This window comes from Pseudopipra pipra, chromosome 26, assembly GCF_036250125.1.
Source record: "Pseudopipra pipra isolate bDixPip1 chromosome 26, bDixPip1.hap1, whole genome shotgun sequence".
NCBI lineage: Eukaryota > Metazoa > Chordata > Aves > Passeriformes > Pipridae > Pseudopipra > Pseudopipra pipra.
This window is the reverse complement of record NC_087574.1, coordinates 751,791-767,948: the sequence shown is the minus strand read 5'-3', so window position 1 is coordinate 767,948 and position 16,158 is coordinate 751,791. Positions and strand designations below refer to the sequence as shown.

General features: G+C 53.8%; 2 protein-coding genes and 1 gene segment (V, D, J or C); 2 read left to right on the top strand and 1 right to left on the bottom strand.

Annotated features, from left to right (window-relative positions):
- Positions 1–288: 288 nt before the first annotated feature.
- On the bottom strand, positions 289–16,085 carry LOC135402794 (feather keratin 3-like). Its single transcript, XM_064636257.1, has 3 exons — positions 14,234–16,085; positions 14,131–14,135; positions 289–366 (listed from the first exon to the last, which is right to left on the bottom strand). The coding sequence occupies exons 1-3, from the start codon at positions 14,559–14,561 to the stop codon at positions 289–291; spliced, it is 411 nt and encodes a 136-aa protein (XP_064492327.1). The 5' UTR covers positions 14,562–16,085.
- On the top strand, positions 2,782–5,558 carry LOC135402778 (uncharacterized). Its single transcript, XM_064636239.1, has 4 exons — positions 2,782–3,314; positions 3,472–3,514; positions 3,803–4,422; positions 5,224–5,558. Exons 1-3 carry the CDS (start codon positions 2,932–2,934, stop codon positions 4,226–4,228), a joined length of 852 nt encoding a protein of 283 aa, XP_064492309.1. The 5' UTR covers positions 2,782–2,931; the 3' UTR covers positions 4,229–4,422; positions 5,224–5,558.
- Positions 11,519–12,710, top strand: LOC135403054 (immunoglobulin lambda variable 1-47-like). The segment is given in 2 exon segments: positions 11,519–11,573; positions 11,996–12,710. Coding segments are annotated over 2 exon segments (594 nt in total).
- Positions 16,086–16,158: the final 73 nt, after the last annotated feature.

Here is a 16,158-nt window from a genome sequence, read left to right as displayed (position 1 = left end):
TGCAGGGAGCCCGGGGGCATCTGAGAGCCTGTCCTCCTTGGTGGAGGAGAAGTTCCTTCACGGTGCCTGTCTGCCTGTCCCTTAGAGGGAGAGGAGACACATGATACCACCAGGCTGACCATGGTGGGACCTTGCTGCCAAGGGGAAGCAAATCAAACAAAGAATAGGGAAAGGCAAAGCCATTCAGCTCTCCTGGTACCAACATGGAAAAATGTCCATCCTCACTCAGCCCAGCACCATGTTCTGAGTCCCCTGAGGTGTCTCCCTGGGGCTTTCCCACTATCTTCTTCAGGGGAGGAACCTTCTGCACCAGTAGGATCTGGAAAGGCCAGAGAGGTCACAGCCCTCAGAGCTGATGGGCACTCCCTGAGAGCTGAGGATGCTGCCAACAGCAATGGAAGTGGAGCAGTGGGGAGCTGGAGGTTCAGCCAGGGAACACACACCCTTCTTCATTTCCCTATTATAATCAGAAAAGCTCTATCCTATATTCCTAAACCAATAGTTCCCTCAGCTACATCCCAACCGCCCTCCAGTGAGACTTTCTCCCAATTTCCCTCTGTCATGACAGAACAACAAAACCACAGGACAGGACACAGTCACAATCAGCTGTGATGTCCCACAAGTGGAGATCTCACTGTGGAAGAGGAGGAGAAGGGTCTTCAGACTCACCTGGTTCCCAAGCAGAAGGAGATAAGAGAAGTGGATGAGACAGCAGGGGCTGGCGCTGCCTTTTCTACCTGCCCCTCACTGCTGCAGGACCAGGGGCAGCCTTTGCAGAGGTAACAGTTTCCCCACAAGCTCCTCTTGAATGCAAACCATCACAGCTGATGGTACAGGCTGTGCTTTGGTTTCCAAACTGCTGCCATTTCGTTTCCAGATTTCTTCCATGCTCATGCCTCTGTGAAGGCTTCTTGAGATTTTTGGGGTGAAATGTTCCAGGATTTCCAGGACAATGGAGTCGTAAATGTCGGGAGTAGACTCAGCTCCAGGGCTGGATGGATCCGGAGCAGGCAAGTGATGTGTCAGTCTAGATCACTCTGATGGGCTTGTTTGAAGTGCTGCTTTCAAGAAGAAGTTGCAGCAATCCTCCGTGGATACCCAAGGACTCCTGGGCATGAGGATGGGCCATGTCATTCCCTTTCCCTCCCTCCTCAGCTCACCCCAACAGTCACTGGTTGTTGCCTCTCTACGTGTGTGCTTTGGGCGGCTGCTTTGACCCCGTCCTGCCTGACACTGCCCTCAGGAAAGCATTCGGGCCTCTTCTGACTTCTGCCACACTGGTTAGTCTCTGAGCACACAAACAGTGCCACGGGCTTGCCTGGAGCCTTGTCCTTCCCAGCCCTGCGGTGTTGTCCCCAGGTGTCCTCAGCAGAGTCCATGGTTGGTTGTTTTCCTACGTGGTTTCCTGGTTTGTGTGCACTTGTGTGCAGCTGGGTTCCACAGGAATCCATGTGGGAGCACAAATTTGTGCATGAGTCCACACTAATGTGCCTGAGCCTCTGTGTGTGTGTGTCCTTGTGTGTTACTCAACAAGTGAAATGTGCTGGTTGCACTGGGAACACTCCACTGCTCTGCCCGTGAGCAACACAGAGCAGCATTTTCCCAGATTCAGGAGGAGCCTGAGTGCATGTGCTGGTTTTGGCCTGGGCAGAGGGAACTTTCTTCACAGTGGTTGTTATGGGGCTGTTTTTTGGATTTGTGCTTAAGCCAGGGTTGATAATACAGAGATGTTTTTGTTATTGCTGAGCTTACACAGAGCAAAGGCTTTTTCTGCTTTTCTTGGTGCCACGCTGGCAAGGAAATTGGTGGTGAATTTGGAGTGTGGAGGAGCCAGAGCCAGGATAGGTGACTGACACTGAGCAAAGGGATATGACAGACCATATGACATCATGCTTGGTATTTAAAGCTTTGGGGGAAGAAGGAGGAAGGGGGGGAAATTTGTTGTGCTGGTGTTTGTCTTCCAAAGTACCCCCCACGCATGATGGGGCCCTGCTCTGCTGGAGGCGGCTGCCAATTGCAGGGCCCAAGAAGGACAGTTTCACCAAAATTTGCATCTTCCCCTCAATTCAGGATCAAATGCTGGCAGTGCCTCAGCAGGGCTGGCAGCCCCTCCACCCTCAGCACACCCACACACTGCTCCAGGCCAGCACACACCTGCTCTCCCCAGTGCTGCAGACCTCAAAAGGATAACGTTGGTTTCATGGACAGGCAGAACGACTGAGGGTTCCTGCCCCCCTCACGTATCCACCTGTGTGGATCTGCTTCCAGTGCAGTGCTGGGGGTGCTGGGTGGGACACAGCTCCCTCTCCTGTCCAAGCCCCTGCCCAATGTGCCTGTGCAGCCCATCGACCAGGTGCCAAGTGAGGCAGCCACAGAGACGTTGTCCCAAACGGGGACTGAAGGAAAGGGACACGGCCCTGAGGTCGCTGCACTGTGAGAGGAAGATCAGCCCCTGTGTCTTGCAGAGGGAAAGGCAGAGTTCTGGCGACTGTTTTGGACTTCAGCCCACAAGGACCTTTATCCCCCTGTAGTGGGTTTCTGTGGCTGGGTTTTGGTAGCAGAGGGGGGCTACAAGGGTGGCTTCTCTTAGAAGCTGCTAGAAGCTTCCCCTGTCCCGTGGAGCCAATGCCAGCTGGCTCCAGGATGGACTTCCTCCCACTGGCCAAGGCCAAGCCTACCAGGAGCAATAGTAATGCCTTTGGGATAACATATTTAGCAATAGGAGTTTGTTGTGCAGAAGGAATTCCAGCCAGGGAAGAGCGGAGTGAGAACATGGGAGGGGGAGGAGTGCTCCAGGTGCCGGAGCTGTGGCCCCTGCAGCCTGTGGTGCAGACCGTGGTGGAGCAGCTGTGCCCCTGCAGCCCATGGGGGACCATCGGGGTGCAGAAACTCCCCTGCAGCCCATGGAAGAGCCCATGCTGGAGCAGGTGGATGGAGGAAGGAGGCTGTGACCCCTTGGGAGGCCCGAGATGGAGCAGGGTCCTGCTGGAGACCTGCAGCCCGTGGAGAGGGAAGCCCACGCTGGAGCAGGTTTTCCCAGGTAGGACTTGTGGCCCCTGTGGGGGACCCACGCCTGTACAGCTCATCCGTGAAGGACTGACCCCGTGGAGGAATGACCCACGGGACAGCAGTTTGGGAAGCGGCGGGATGCGGCGCTGGCGGGGCGCGGGGCTGGCGGCGCTGGCCGCGGTGCTGCTCGGTGCGCGGGGCTGGGACCGTGGGGGTCGGGGCTGGGGTCCCTCGAGGCTGCCGTCCCCTCTGGCTACTTCACGGACCTCTGTCCCCAGATCATCGTGCAGTCCATCCCTCTCTCTGTGACATTCATATTGCCTCAGAAATATCAATACTCTATGATTTCTTTGACTCTCCCTGGTTCTTTTCTTTCCCTTGTGTTTTTCCGTTCAGCTCATGCAGACAGTCCTTCCCATTTGCTACTTTCTTTCTTTCTTTCTCAAATTTTTTTTGCTTCAGTGACCTCACCCCTCCACATTTCATTCACACATTCCTCTCTCCAGTAACGATCAATGGACACTGCCCTCACCACATGTGTTGACATCCTCTGGAAACACTGCTCGTCATCATCTCTGTGTGTTCCTGACTGTTTCTGCGGGGTTTGTTCTGAGAAACAGGGGGGAGGGCTGAGCAGAAAACACGTTTTGACGGTTTTCCTCTTTTTTTCTTCCCAGCAGTGGCTGTGGGCAGAGTCCAGGTTCTGCTGGACCCGTCGACAGAGACCATCGAGGGCATTGGTATATCTATCAACTGCTCCCACCCCAAAATCCAGTTAAATGAGTACATCTAGTGGTACCGTCAGCTCCCTGGCCGAGAACCCGCACTCCTTGTGAGCAGTCAGAAAGGGGTCAGAGAGATGCCTGGCCATCCTGGGTGGCTGTCGGTGTCGCCAGACCGTCGCTGGAGCACCCTCTGGCTCTCCCGGCCCCGGGTTGGGGACGCGGTGGTGTATTACTGTGCCCTGGCAGACACGGCCAGAGGAGCCGGGGCTGCGGCCGGGCACGAACCGCCGCGGGCAGGGCCGGGGGCACAGCGCCGGCCGGGGACAGCAGGGCTTTGTCACATGTTGCAAATCCCACCTGAGCTCAGATTCAGTGACACCCTCGTCTTTGGAGCTTTCAGGGGATTTTCTCAGAAATACACAACTCAGTTAATTGTTTCTACAGCGGAGCAAAGTAGCGTCCCTTTGAAAACAGGGTGTTCCACTCCTACATAAAGCACAGGCTTGTGTCAGAATGTCTGGGTGCCAAGTGACATACACAGCACAGCACAGGTCGGGGCATACTCCAGTCAGCTGCAATGTGTGTCCCTGACTTCTCCTGAGAAATCGTCTCCTGGATATTCTGATCCGTTCTGGGCAGGCACCGAGATTCTCTGGTTCATGGGCATCTTTTGTTTGGGTAGGGGGATGTAACAGGGAAGGGACTAAGTCAAGGGAAAAACACAGGTTCGAGAGATTCTGGTACTTGAATAAACCAAACACCGTTGCTAGTTGGCAAAATAATAGCTATTTATTAGGAAAAGGTGGCCAACCAGTGAAAAGGGAGAAAACAAAACAGGCGCCTGAGGGAGAAGGATTGGAGTGGAGGAAAAAGTGCACTAGAAGACCCAAGGATAGCTCGACACCCTACTCACTCAGGTGTCACCTGTAAGAAGGTCTTACCCACTCTACCCAGTAACAAACTTCTTTATAGCAGCTGCGCGTCCAAGAGGGGTGCCAGGCTCCCACTTCAGCAGGCGTCCCCGCTAAAAGCAACTCGGTTCGTCGTGAAGAGCCGCCCCAAGAAGCGTCTCTGCTTTTTTTATAAAGTTTTTGAGAGCACCTGCCCCGGAGAGGTGTGGCCAGCACCGCCCCGTCAGGGCTCTGAATCCCACCCCTTCTGTTATGTAAGTGCACCCCTCCTGCGCGTGCGTGAGCACCTTGGAAATCCCCTGACGCAGGCGCAGTGATTTGGGGGGGGTCTTCCCAAATGAGTCGGTGGGCTTACTTCATCACCCTCCTCATCACTTTGTCCTCCAACTGCCCCTGACGAGCAATTGACCAATCACAACAGACCAATTAAAACAGTTTACACAGAAGCTCTCCCTCCAAGGCCAAGTTCACTGCTTTATCAGAAGACTTGGCAGGAGAAAATATAAACTAACTGCAGGTGGCTAAGGCCAAACACAGACCAAAAAGTAACATCCCAACTTCGTCCCGATACAGGGGAGAATTCTGACCTTGCCCGCAGTGTGGAAAAGGGACAGACAGAAAGACAGTGAAACTGGCCTTGTTGGCCCGAAATCAGCAGCAGCGGAGCGAGAGCTGTGGACGGACAGCAAGAGAAGGGCTCCGGAGACAGAACCTGCATTTCTCTGCCTCTTCCCTGGACACAGCTGTAGGGGGCAGGTGCCGTCACCACTCAGCTGCACCCACGCGCCTTCTGACCCTGACAACCTGCTGCTCTGTGGAGTTCAGGGCCAGAACAGAGGACGGTATCCCTGGAATAGGCAGCAAATGAACTTCCCAGGAGGGTGTTACGATCTGCTTAAATATTGCAGAAAGAGTTTTTAGATTCGAATATTCCCTTGAGCAAAATTAAAACTCATACAAGTTATCTGTTGATACTAAAGCTGTTTTTTATTAATTGCTAAGAGATGCAAAGAGAAAGAGGAAAAAATAAGAAAAGGTTGGAAAATGCTAAGATTACTTTTAGAAGCAGAGAAAAGATACCACCAAAATCTACCTTTCTGTCGAACTGGTCTGTGGGGTGGGGGTGGAGAGAGAGAGAAAGAAGCAGTTTTCTGCCTTTTCTTTCTCTGTCTCTGCCACTTTCAATGTTATCTCTTTAGCTGCAGGGGGTCTTAGTTCTCTGGAATGTAGCCAGGCTGTGGGCTCTGCTGCTCACACCAGGTTGTGTCCCAGGCTGTGCAGAGGTCTCGGTCCAGCTGCACCTCTTGGCCCTCAGAAATATGGTCAGGGTGGAGAAACTCACGCGGGTGGCACGGTGGATCTCAGTCCACTTCAAGACAGCAGAAGTCCAGTCTCTGGTGATGGCAGGCAGCTTACGGCGGCAGAAGAAACGATAAGGGCGAGGCGGAGGAGAGATCTTTAGCTGCTATAGCCAATTCTCTTTCCTACTCCTCTTTCCCTGCTTTTCCCAAACTTTTCCTCATCTTTTATAGTGTTCAAAGGAGGTTGTGTGTGGTTTCTTGGCACGGAGCTCTATTCAGATGTTTGCAGAGATATGATAACCATGAACAATAACAGGATCTTTTGGCAGGAAAACACCAGTGTAAAAATTTTGGTGAGAACTTCTGGTGGAAAACTGACACAGAATTTTTGGTAGGAAGTTTTTGACAGGCAGAAACAAAGGCAAAACATAATTTTTGGCATTTGTATGTTATCTGTCTGTTACAGAGGGAGACACATGGACACACAGGGACACACATACACAGACAGACACACACACATGCAAACACATAGGCAGACAGACAGACAAACACAGACACACACCCACAGGCTCGTGCACACCAGTGTGGAATCACACACAGATTTGTGCCCCCACATGTGTCCGTGCAAACCCGGCTGCTCCAAGAGCACACAAGGCAGGAACACACAGTCAGCCGTGGACTCTGCTGAGGACACCTGAGGTCAAAAGCAGCAGAGCTGGAGGATCGAGAGGAAGGACAAGGTGCCAGGCAAGCACAGGGCAGTCTGTGTTTATTCAGAGACTGCACAAAGTGGAGATGAGACAAAATAGTGCAGAGCACTTTCCTGAGGGCAGCGTTGGGCAGGACAGAATCAAAACCATCAGCCCAGTGCACACCCATGGGGAGGCAACCACAAGTGAGCATCGGGGTGAGCTGAGGAGAGAGAGAAAGACAAGGAAAGGGGACATCATCCCATGCACAACAGCCTATGAGTGTCCAGTTGGGGGTGGCAGAACTTCTTCCTGAGGATGACACCTCAAGTGTCTCCACCAGAGTCACCCAGGCTGATGCATCACTCTCCTGCTCTGCATCCTTCCAGCACTGGAGATGAGTCATGTGCCTGCACTGCTGCATTCCTGCTGCAAAATCCTGGGGCCTTTCATCCCAGGGCTAAGCCCTCACTGGGGAATGGGCGTGGCACAAATATGGGAATGTAAAGGCAGCAGTGCAGGACATGAGAGCACAGCCCATAGCACTCGGTGTGGTGGTTGGCATGCAAGATGAGCTTGTGAGGAAATTGTTAGCTCTGCAGAGGCTGCCCCTGCTTGTGTGGCAGTGAAGGGCAGGCATAAAAGGCAGCCCAACTTCCTGCTCTCTCCTCCACTTCTCTTCTGCCACACAGCAACTGGACGTTTTCATTGGGCACTTCTGAGCACTTTCAGAAATTATTGGAGTCATGCAATTCAAGGAAGGAGCATTGCAGATAACGTCTTATTTATGTTTTGCACCCTACTTTGAACTCGGAACTCTGAGGGACACAACCCAGAGCAGGCATTATAAGGGACCAGCCCAGTGGAAACCCTGCAGAAGCCACGGGCAGCAGGGAAAAACAGAAAGCCAAGAGCAGCACAAGGAATTGTTGCAGAAGTGGTCTCAGCCTCCTGAATTGCCCAACAACTCCCTGGAGATGCTGGGAAGAAGAACCATGGAACCCATAAGTGACAATGAGCAATCTGGAAACTGTTTCCCCTCTTTCTCTTTCCCCTCGACCACTGACACTTTCCTCTCCTGGAAGAGGGGCTCAGCCTGCAGATCTCTGGGTGTACAGGGGAAGCAGCGCTGCCAGGGGACAGCGCAGGGTCCCTTTCCCCAAGCTCAGCCTTGCACAGACACATCCCCTCCCTCCCCTGGCTTGTTGCACAGCCCAGGGAGCTCCCTGCACCAGGGTGTCTCGCACAGCACAGAGGTACAAGGCACTGTCAGAGACCTCCACTTCCTCCACCTGCAGGACACTGTATTTCCCCGTGGTGTTCAGCTCCGTGCTGATACGGCCGCTCTGCCTCTGGCCGGCCCCTGCCTGAGACGAGAGCAGCTGTGGGGCTTGTCCTTTCCTCTGCTGGTACCACAACAATCCATTGAAGTAATTGGTCTGGTATGTACAGGTGGTCTGGAAGAGGCCTTTCTGCTTCACCAGGACTTCTCCATCTTCCTGGGTGACAACGGTCTGCCCCATGGTGCCTGGAAGAAAGTGAAGGTCAGCAGCTGCACAGGGAAATACTATGGCAAGATAAAGCAAACTGGATGCTAAACCCTGGTGGAGAAAGCTGCCTGCCCTGCAGGGAAGTCCTGAGACCTGGAGACAGTCAGGTGAGAGTGATTTTGGAAAGTGGTTCAGAGCTCTTATCACAGCACGAATCTGAGGAGAGCTGCGCTGTGTCCATGTTCTTGCTCCTCCTGCTCAGAGGAGCAGGGAACAGCCTGTCACGCCTGAACTTTGTGTGCTGGAACCAGCTCCTCACTCCCTGAGTGCACAGAATGCTGAGCTTGGAAAGAGGGAGCCCTGGCTGTGTTGCCAAGTGGAGAAAACTGGAAGCTTGTGGCAGCCAGGAGGCAAAATGGGACACCCCGTTGATGTCAGAGAAATGAGAGCTTTAAAGTGCCTGGGGCAGATTTGACAGGGTCTGCCAATATGCATTAAAAAAGGAGGGATGTGGGACTGCAAAGAGGAGATCTCCTGTGGGGATAGCAGGGGAATCCAAAGAAAGAGGCAGAGGGAGATGGTTTGAAGGAGAGAGAAGGGACAGAGACAGATTCTGAGGTTTCCCTTCTCTTTCCTCCCTTTCCCTTTGAAAAGATAAAGGATTCTGGAGAAAACACAAAGCAAACAGGCAAATATGAGGAGACAGTTCACAGCATCTTCCCTCTATTCAATGGATTTTCCCCACAGGGGCCTGATAAAGCTGTTGAGTGTTTCCTGGGAAGAGAAGAAAGCTGACTGATGAAAAGCCAGGACTTACCCAGGAGGTGGCCCAGGCAGACAGTGAGGACGAGACAGCCGAGGTTCATGCTGAGACCAACCTGCCTGTTTGCTGAGCTGGAGACAGTCAGATGAGACTCCTTTTGGGCAGGATCTCAGAGCTCTGAGCTCAGGAAGATCCTGAGGAGACCTTTGCTGTCTCTGTCTTCTTGCTCCTCCTACTCAAAGGACCAGGGAACAGCCTGTCTTGCCTTAGCTTTTTTGCTGGAACCAGCACATCTCCAGCAGGTTGAGGAGCCTTTGGAGGAAAAGCAAAAAGATTCATCCATCCCTGTCACCTCTGAGGGTTCCTCACTCCCTGAGTACACACAATTCTGAGCTTGCAAAGAGGGAGACCTGTCTGTTTTGACAGCCAGAAGAAAATGAAACCATGGCAGATATTTGGCAGCCTGGAGGCAGAATGGGACACAGTCCATGTGTAAAGTCAGTGAGCTGAGAGCTTGAAAGTGCCTGGGCCAACTTTGACAGGATCTGCTGATTTTCTTTAGAGAGGGAGAAATGTGGTACTGCAGAGACAGCTGAGATGTCCTGTGGTGGTAGCAGGTGGATTAGAAGAGAGAAGGAGAGGGAGGTGGACTGAAGGGGAGAGAAGAGAAGGAGAAGGGGTCTGAGGTTTCATTTCTCTTCTCTTCATTTCTCTTCTCTTCTCTTCTCTTCTCTTCTCTTCTCTTCTCTTCTCTTCTCTTCTCTTCTCTTCTCTTCTCTTCTCTTCTCTTCTCTTCTCTTCTCTTCTCTTCTCTTCTCTTCTCTTCTCTTCTCTTCTCTTCTCTTCTCTTCTCTTCTCTTCTCTTCTCTTCTCTTCTCTTCTCTTCTCTTCTCTTCTCTTCTCTCTCTTCCCAATCCCTTTGTAAAAATCAGAGCTTCTTGAGTGAACACATACAAGACAACAAAGTCGAGAAGATACTTTGCAATGATCTTTCTCTATTCAGTGGTATTTCCCCACAGGGGCCTGATAAGGCTGTTGAGTGTTTCCTGGCAGGAAGAAGAAGAGTGCACTGATGAAAAGCCAGGACTTATGCAGGAGGTGGCCCAGGCAGACAGTGAGGACGAGACAGCCGAGGTTCATGCTGAGACCAACCTGCCTGTTTGCTGAGAGAGTCAGAAACCACCTCCCAGCCCCAAGATAACAGAGCTGCCAGAAACAACACTCTTGGGGGAGCAAAGGAAGAAGGAGGGCAGAGATATTATCTTTCAGTGCCTGAAATGCTCTCTTTGGGTTTCTCCCTCCCCCAGCAGCAGCCCCTGTGGCTCCCTCAGCCGATGGCATTCTGAGCATTGCCTGGCTCTGGGGCCTCCCTCACGGGCAGGGGCTGTTCCCGGTCAGCTCGCAGGGCAGTCCTCCCCTCCCCAGCTGCAATCGCCTGCTCTGCTGCACACCCACTGCTGGGCTTTTGGGAGCTCCGGGGCTTCTTCCCCACTCAGGTTTCACATCTTGCCGTGCTGTCCTCAGCTCTCTGGGCTGGTTACAGTAACCTCGGGGAGCACGTGTCTCCTCTGCCTCTGTGGCTTCTCCCCTGTCCTTCTTCATCTGCCCAGGACAAACGCCTCTCTCCCAGCTGCCCAGGAACGGGAGATGGGCCCTGCTGGGCAGCAGCCCAGGCTCTCTGGCTGTGCCTTGCTCTGCTGGGAAAATGCACAGTGTGAGGGAGGAACGTGGCTCCAGCAGGGCTGCTGGATGTCCCAGCCCCAGCGGTGGCAAGGACAGCATATTCCCGAGGGAAAGGGCTGAGGGATGAGCAGGGAACAGGAGGAGGGCTCAGGAGGTGATCCCCGCGCACAGGCAGGGAGCACACGGGGCACCCACCAGAGTGCTGCCTGCGAGGGGTGGGGCTGGGACAGCCCTGCCCCACCCATCTGAAAGGGCAGGTGAAGGGCTGCGGGCTTGGCAGATGGAGACCATTATTCCCAGCCCCGTATCTAGGTCAACTCCAGAGTGATCCCAGGCACCCGTCACACCACAGAAAACATACTGTTCATTTTCGTTACCTCTAAATTGGCTTTTCCTCTACAAAACGTCTACAATTATTTCAATAACGATAGAGGTAATGATAATGGTTTTAATAAGAACATTCACATGAAAATTCTGCACCTCCTCAAGATGTAAAAGCTTGGATACTGAGTTGACCTCAGTGTAGGCAACACTGGCAGTGCCTCAGCACGCCTGGCAGCCCCCCGTGCCCCCTCCCCAGCCGTGAGGCTGCTGCTCTCAGCAGCGCTGCAGAGGTGAGGAGGGGCAGGTTTGCCTGGTGGGCAGGGAGAGAGGCTCCTGAATGGCGCCGACCGTGTGCTGCCAGTCCCGGAGTGGATGTGCTTCCGATGGCGTGTCGGGGGTGTCTGGGCTGGCCCCCAGCTGTGTGCTGTGTCTGGCAATGCCAAAGGGATTTGTGCTGCTGCTTGTGCTGGTGCTGTGCGAGGAGGGGGCTGAGCCCGGCCCGGGGCGGAGCTGGCGGAGGAGGGCAGGGGAGGGAGAATGGAAGGGGATGGGAGGGGAGGCGGCCCGTGCGGAGCAGAGAGCCGGGGCTGGCGGGGGCAGCGAGGCGCGGGCGGTGGAGCGGCGGGATGCGGCGCTGGCGGGGCGCGGGGCTGGCGGCGCTGGCCGCGGTGCTGCTCGGTGCGCGGGGCTGGCGGCGGGGGACCCTGGGGGTCGGGGCTGGGGCGGCCACGCAGCTCCCTGGAAGCTGCCGTCCCCTCTGGCTTCTTCACGGACCTCTGTCCCTGAATCATCCTCCCATCCATCCCTCCCTCTACACCATCCCACATCCCCTCAGAAAATTCCCGCCTCTCTTCTTTGTCCAGCTATCACTGCACCTTCTTTTCCTCTCTGTCTTTCTTTCTTTCCTTTGCCTATTATTCACACATTCATGTCTCCACTAGCGATTGACATTTCTATTACTGCATATGTTGACATCCTCTGGATACTTTTCTCCTCATCATCTCTGTATGTCCGTGACTGCTTCTGCAGGATTTCTTCTGAGAAACAACTTACAGGACAAAAAGAAATTCTGATATTGTTCTTCTTTGTCTCTTTGGTAGTGGCTGCGGGCAGAGCCCAGGTGCAGCAGGAGCCGTTGGCACAAACCCCCGAGGGCACGGAAATCACCATCAACTGCTCACACCCGACCATACGGACCAATGACTATATCCACTGGTACCGTCAGCTCCCGGGCCGCGGCCCCGAATTCCTCGTGAGCATTCACAAAGGCTCCAGAGATCTGCCGGACAAGGCGGGCCAGGTGTCGGTGTCGCCAGACCGTCGCTGGAGCACCCTCTGTCTCTCCGGGCCCCGTGTTGGGGACGCGGCGGTGTATTACTGTGCCCTGGCAGACACGGCCAGAGGAGCCGGGGCTGCGGCCGGGCACGAACCGCCGCGGGCGGGGCCGGGCGGGGCCGGGGGCACAGCGCCGGCCGGGGCCAGCAGGGGCCGCTCCTGCACCTCCAGATTTCTTTCTCAAACCATGTCCCGCCTTCCTGGGCCCCCTTGTTTCAAAGGGCTGCTTTCCAAGGGCCTTTCCGAATCGGTGTCCTCAACAGTCCCAAGTCCAACCTCCAGCAGTCGAGGGTACAGGTTTGATTGATGCTCCCCCTTATTTCCCCAAGTATGGAAAACTCTATCATTTCATGGTTGCTGTGCTCCAGATGGCCTTTGATCAGCACATCTCTCACCAACCCTCCTCTGTTTGCAAACAGCAGGTCTGGGTGCTGTATAAACTGCCTGACAATCAAAAAAATTAAAATTCCACCGATGGCATTGGTCTTTATGCCAGAGCAGATGCAGGAAATCGGACATAAGACTGTAGTGGCTGCCAAGAGAAAGTTTCACCAGTCACAAGGGATGAGATGTACATGTTACAGCATCGTCTCCCCCAGACTGGCAGCCAGCTCCTCAGCACAAACCCTCTGTGGGGAGCAAGGAAGCAGTGAAGAGCTCTGCACCCACCTGCAGCTCTGCTGGGAAGTGCAATCCCACAATCCTTGTCCTTGCTGATGTGCCCGTTCTCCTGTAGGTTCAGTGTCACGGGGATGTCACCTCCCGCAGTATGTCACTGTCTCCCTGTCCCCACTCGCTGTGACAGCCCTCAGCTGCCCTCACCTGCTTTGCTGCAATTTCCAGCCTTGACTCATTCAGCAGCCAAAGGATGGTTCCCCTCAGCAGAGGAACCATTGCAGGCTGTCCCAACCTCCCATTCCTCTGTCGGTGGAGAAGGCTCTCCTTGTGCCATCACCCACTTCCACTGCTGAGAAACTCCTTTCCACTTTGACAGCTTGGAGAGTGTCTGCAGGGGTGGGAAAGCCAACACGGAGGCCAGGCTTGAATTCAGCAGAAAGATGTGAGGAGTCAAAAGGGGGAAAGGACATCCTTGCATGTGGAGGAGAGCAGTGCAGGGAGCCCGGGGGCATCTGAGAGTCTGTCCTCCTTGGTGGAGGAGAAGTTCCTTCACGGTGCCTGTCTGCCTGTCCCTTAGAGGGAGAGGAGACAGATGGTCCCACCAGGCTGACCATGGTGGGACCTTGCTGCCAAGGGGAAGCAAAGTAAAAAAAAAAGAGAAAGGCAAAGCCATTCAGCTCTCCTGGTACCAACATGGAAAAATGTCCATCCTCACTCAGCCCAGCACCATGTTCTGAGTCCCCTGAGGTGTCTCCCTGGGGCTTTTCCACTATCTTCTTCAGGGGAGGGACCTTTTGCCTCAGTACCATCTGAAGATGTGGGAGCGGTTGAAACAAAGAAGATAAAAATACATGGCTAAAGCTTAAGGCCTATGTTAACATAACCTTCAGAACTTAGCATAAGTATGACTCTGCAAAAGTAACTGCTTGCAAGCAGAAAAACAACATGGCTGGAAGGGGAAACACCCAACTGGAAGGGAAAGATAATAGGTGGAAGAAGTGCTTCAGGACACAGCAGGTGTAATCAATAGCTTTACAAGGGGTCTAAAGGATGGATGGGGGATGTTGCTGCTTGGAGTGATAATCATATGTAATAGCAGGTATAGAGAGTAGGTAACCAAATGTACAGTTAGATAAGACATCTACCCACCTAACTTTGTACTGAACCTTGAAGAATGTATGTGTTAGATAAAATTCGGAGCTTCTTTTCTTCCATGTATAAATGCTTGTTGGGTTCTGGCACTCGTTGGACATATATATGGCAATGCTACCCCTACGTGTACCCCAGCTGAGTAAAGGTGTGCTTTATCTATACACTGCGTACCTGCTGTGTAGAAATTGCCTTGAATCAAGGTCACAGCCCCCGGAGTTGATGGGCACTGTCACAGCTGAGGATGCTGCCAACGGCAGCGGAGGTGGAGGATCCCACCATGGTGTTCTGTGGGAAGGAGCTGAGGATGGGCCCGGGCAGGGTCACCAGCACAGCCGGTGGCTCAATGACAACGGTGGAGCTCTGGCACTGCCTGACACAGCACTCATTGCAGCTGTTGGCCAGCGGGGCCGTGCCACAGTGTTGGCAGGAATGGCATGGGATGTAACAGTACATGGGATGTCCAGTGTCGGGGGGCACCTGGGAGAGGGAGCAGACAAGAAACAGAGCACAAGCGTGAATAAGAGCAAACAAGGTCACTGCTGAACTGGGAGCTGCAGGCATGGCAAGGAGCCACACCTTCTTCCTTGTGCTGCAAAGAACAGCCTGGCCCAGAGAGTCTCTCTCCTAATTTGTTAAGCAAGAGCCACATTCCAGCCTCACTCTAGCACATATTTTACAGCCAACAACTTGCCATGACAGCAAGCTCCAGGGCCCAGCACAGGACACAGCCAGAATCATCTGAGATGTCCAGCAAGCGGAGATCTCACTGTGGAAGAGGAGGAGAAGGGTTTTCAGACTCACCTGGTTCCCAAGCAGAAGGAGATAAGAGAAGTGGATGAGACAGCAGGGGCTGGGGCTGCCTTTTCTACCTGCCCTTCACCGCACTGGACCAGGGACAGCCTTTGCAGAGGTAACAATTTCATCTTGAATGCAAACCATCACAGCTGATGGTACAGGCTGTGCTTTGGTTTCCAAACTGCTGCCTTTTCATTTCCATCTTCCATGTCCATGCCCCAAGGATGGGTTTGTTTGAACCCTAGGATTTCTAGGGTAAGAATGAAATAATGCAGCTCAGGACTCAGCTCCAGGGCTGGATGGATCCGGAGCAGGCAAGTGATGTGTCAGTCTGGATCACTCTGATGGGCTTGTTTGAAGTGCTGCTTTCAAGAAGAAGTTGCAGCAATCCTCTGTGGATACCCAAGGACTCCTGGGCATGAGGATTGGCCATGTCATTCCCTTTCTCTCCCTCCTCAGCTCACCCCAACAGTCACTGGTTGTTGCCTCTCTATGTGTGTGCTTTGGGCAGCTGCTTTGACCCTGTCCTGCCTGACACTGCCCTCAGGAAAGCATTCGGGTTTATTTTGAATCTTCTGTCTGTGTGCAGCCTGTGAGTACACAAACAATGCCACGGGCTTCCCTGGGGCCTTGCCCTTCCCCACAGTGCCCCAGCCCTGCGGTGTTGTCCCCAGGTGTCCACAGCAGAGTCCGTCATTGGTTGTACTCCTGGTTTGAGTGCACTTGTGTGCAGCCAGGTTAGTGTGAATTCATGTGCGTGGGTTTGCATGGCGAGGTTTTGGTACTGGGGGAGCACTAAAGGGGTACCTTCTCTGAGAAGCTGTGAGAAGCTTCCTCCATGTCCAACAGAACCAATGCCAGTCAGCTCCAGGACAGACCCACCGCTGGTCAAGGCCGAGTCAATCATCGATGTCAGTGACACACATCTGGGACAACACTTGTAGCAGGGGAAAAAATGATTGTGCAGAGGAAACTGCAGCCAGAGGGGAAAGGAGTGAGATGGGAGCAGAAATCACCTGCAGCCCATGGAGGAGCAGGTGAATGCCTGAAAGATGGCTGTGAGCCTGTGGGAAGCCCATGCTGGGGCAGGCTTCTGGCAGGGACCTGTGGACCCACAAACAGAAGAGCACATACTAGAACAGGTCTCTAGGAGGACTCGTGACCCTCTGGGGGACCCAGGCTGGATCAGTCTGTTCCTGAAGAACTGCACCCCGTGGAAAGGGACCCACGCTGGAGCAGTTTATGAAGAAGCATAGCCCAAGGGAAGGACTCACACTGGAGAAGTCTGTGGAGGACTGTGGAGGACTGTCACCCATGGCAGTGACCCCAGGCTGGGGCTGGGGAAGGAATCCTCTCCCTGAGA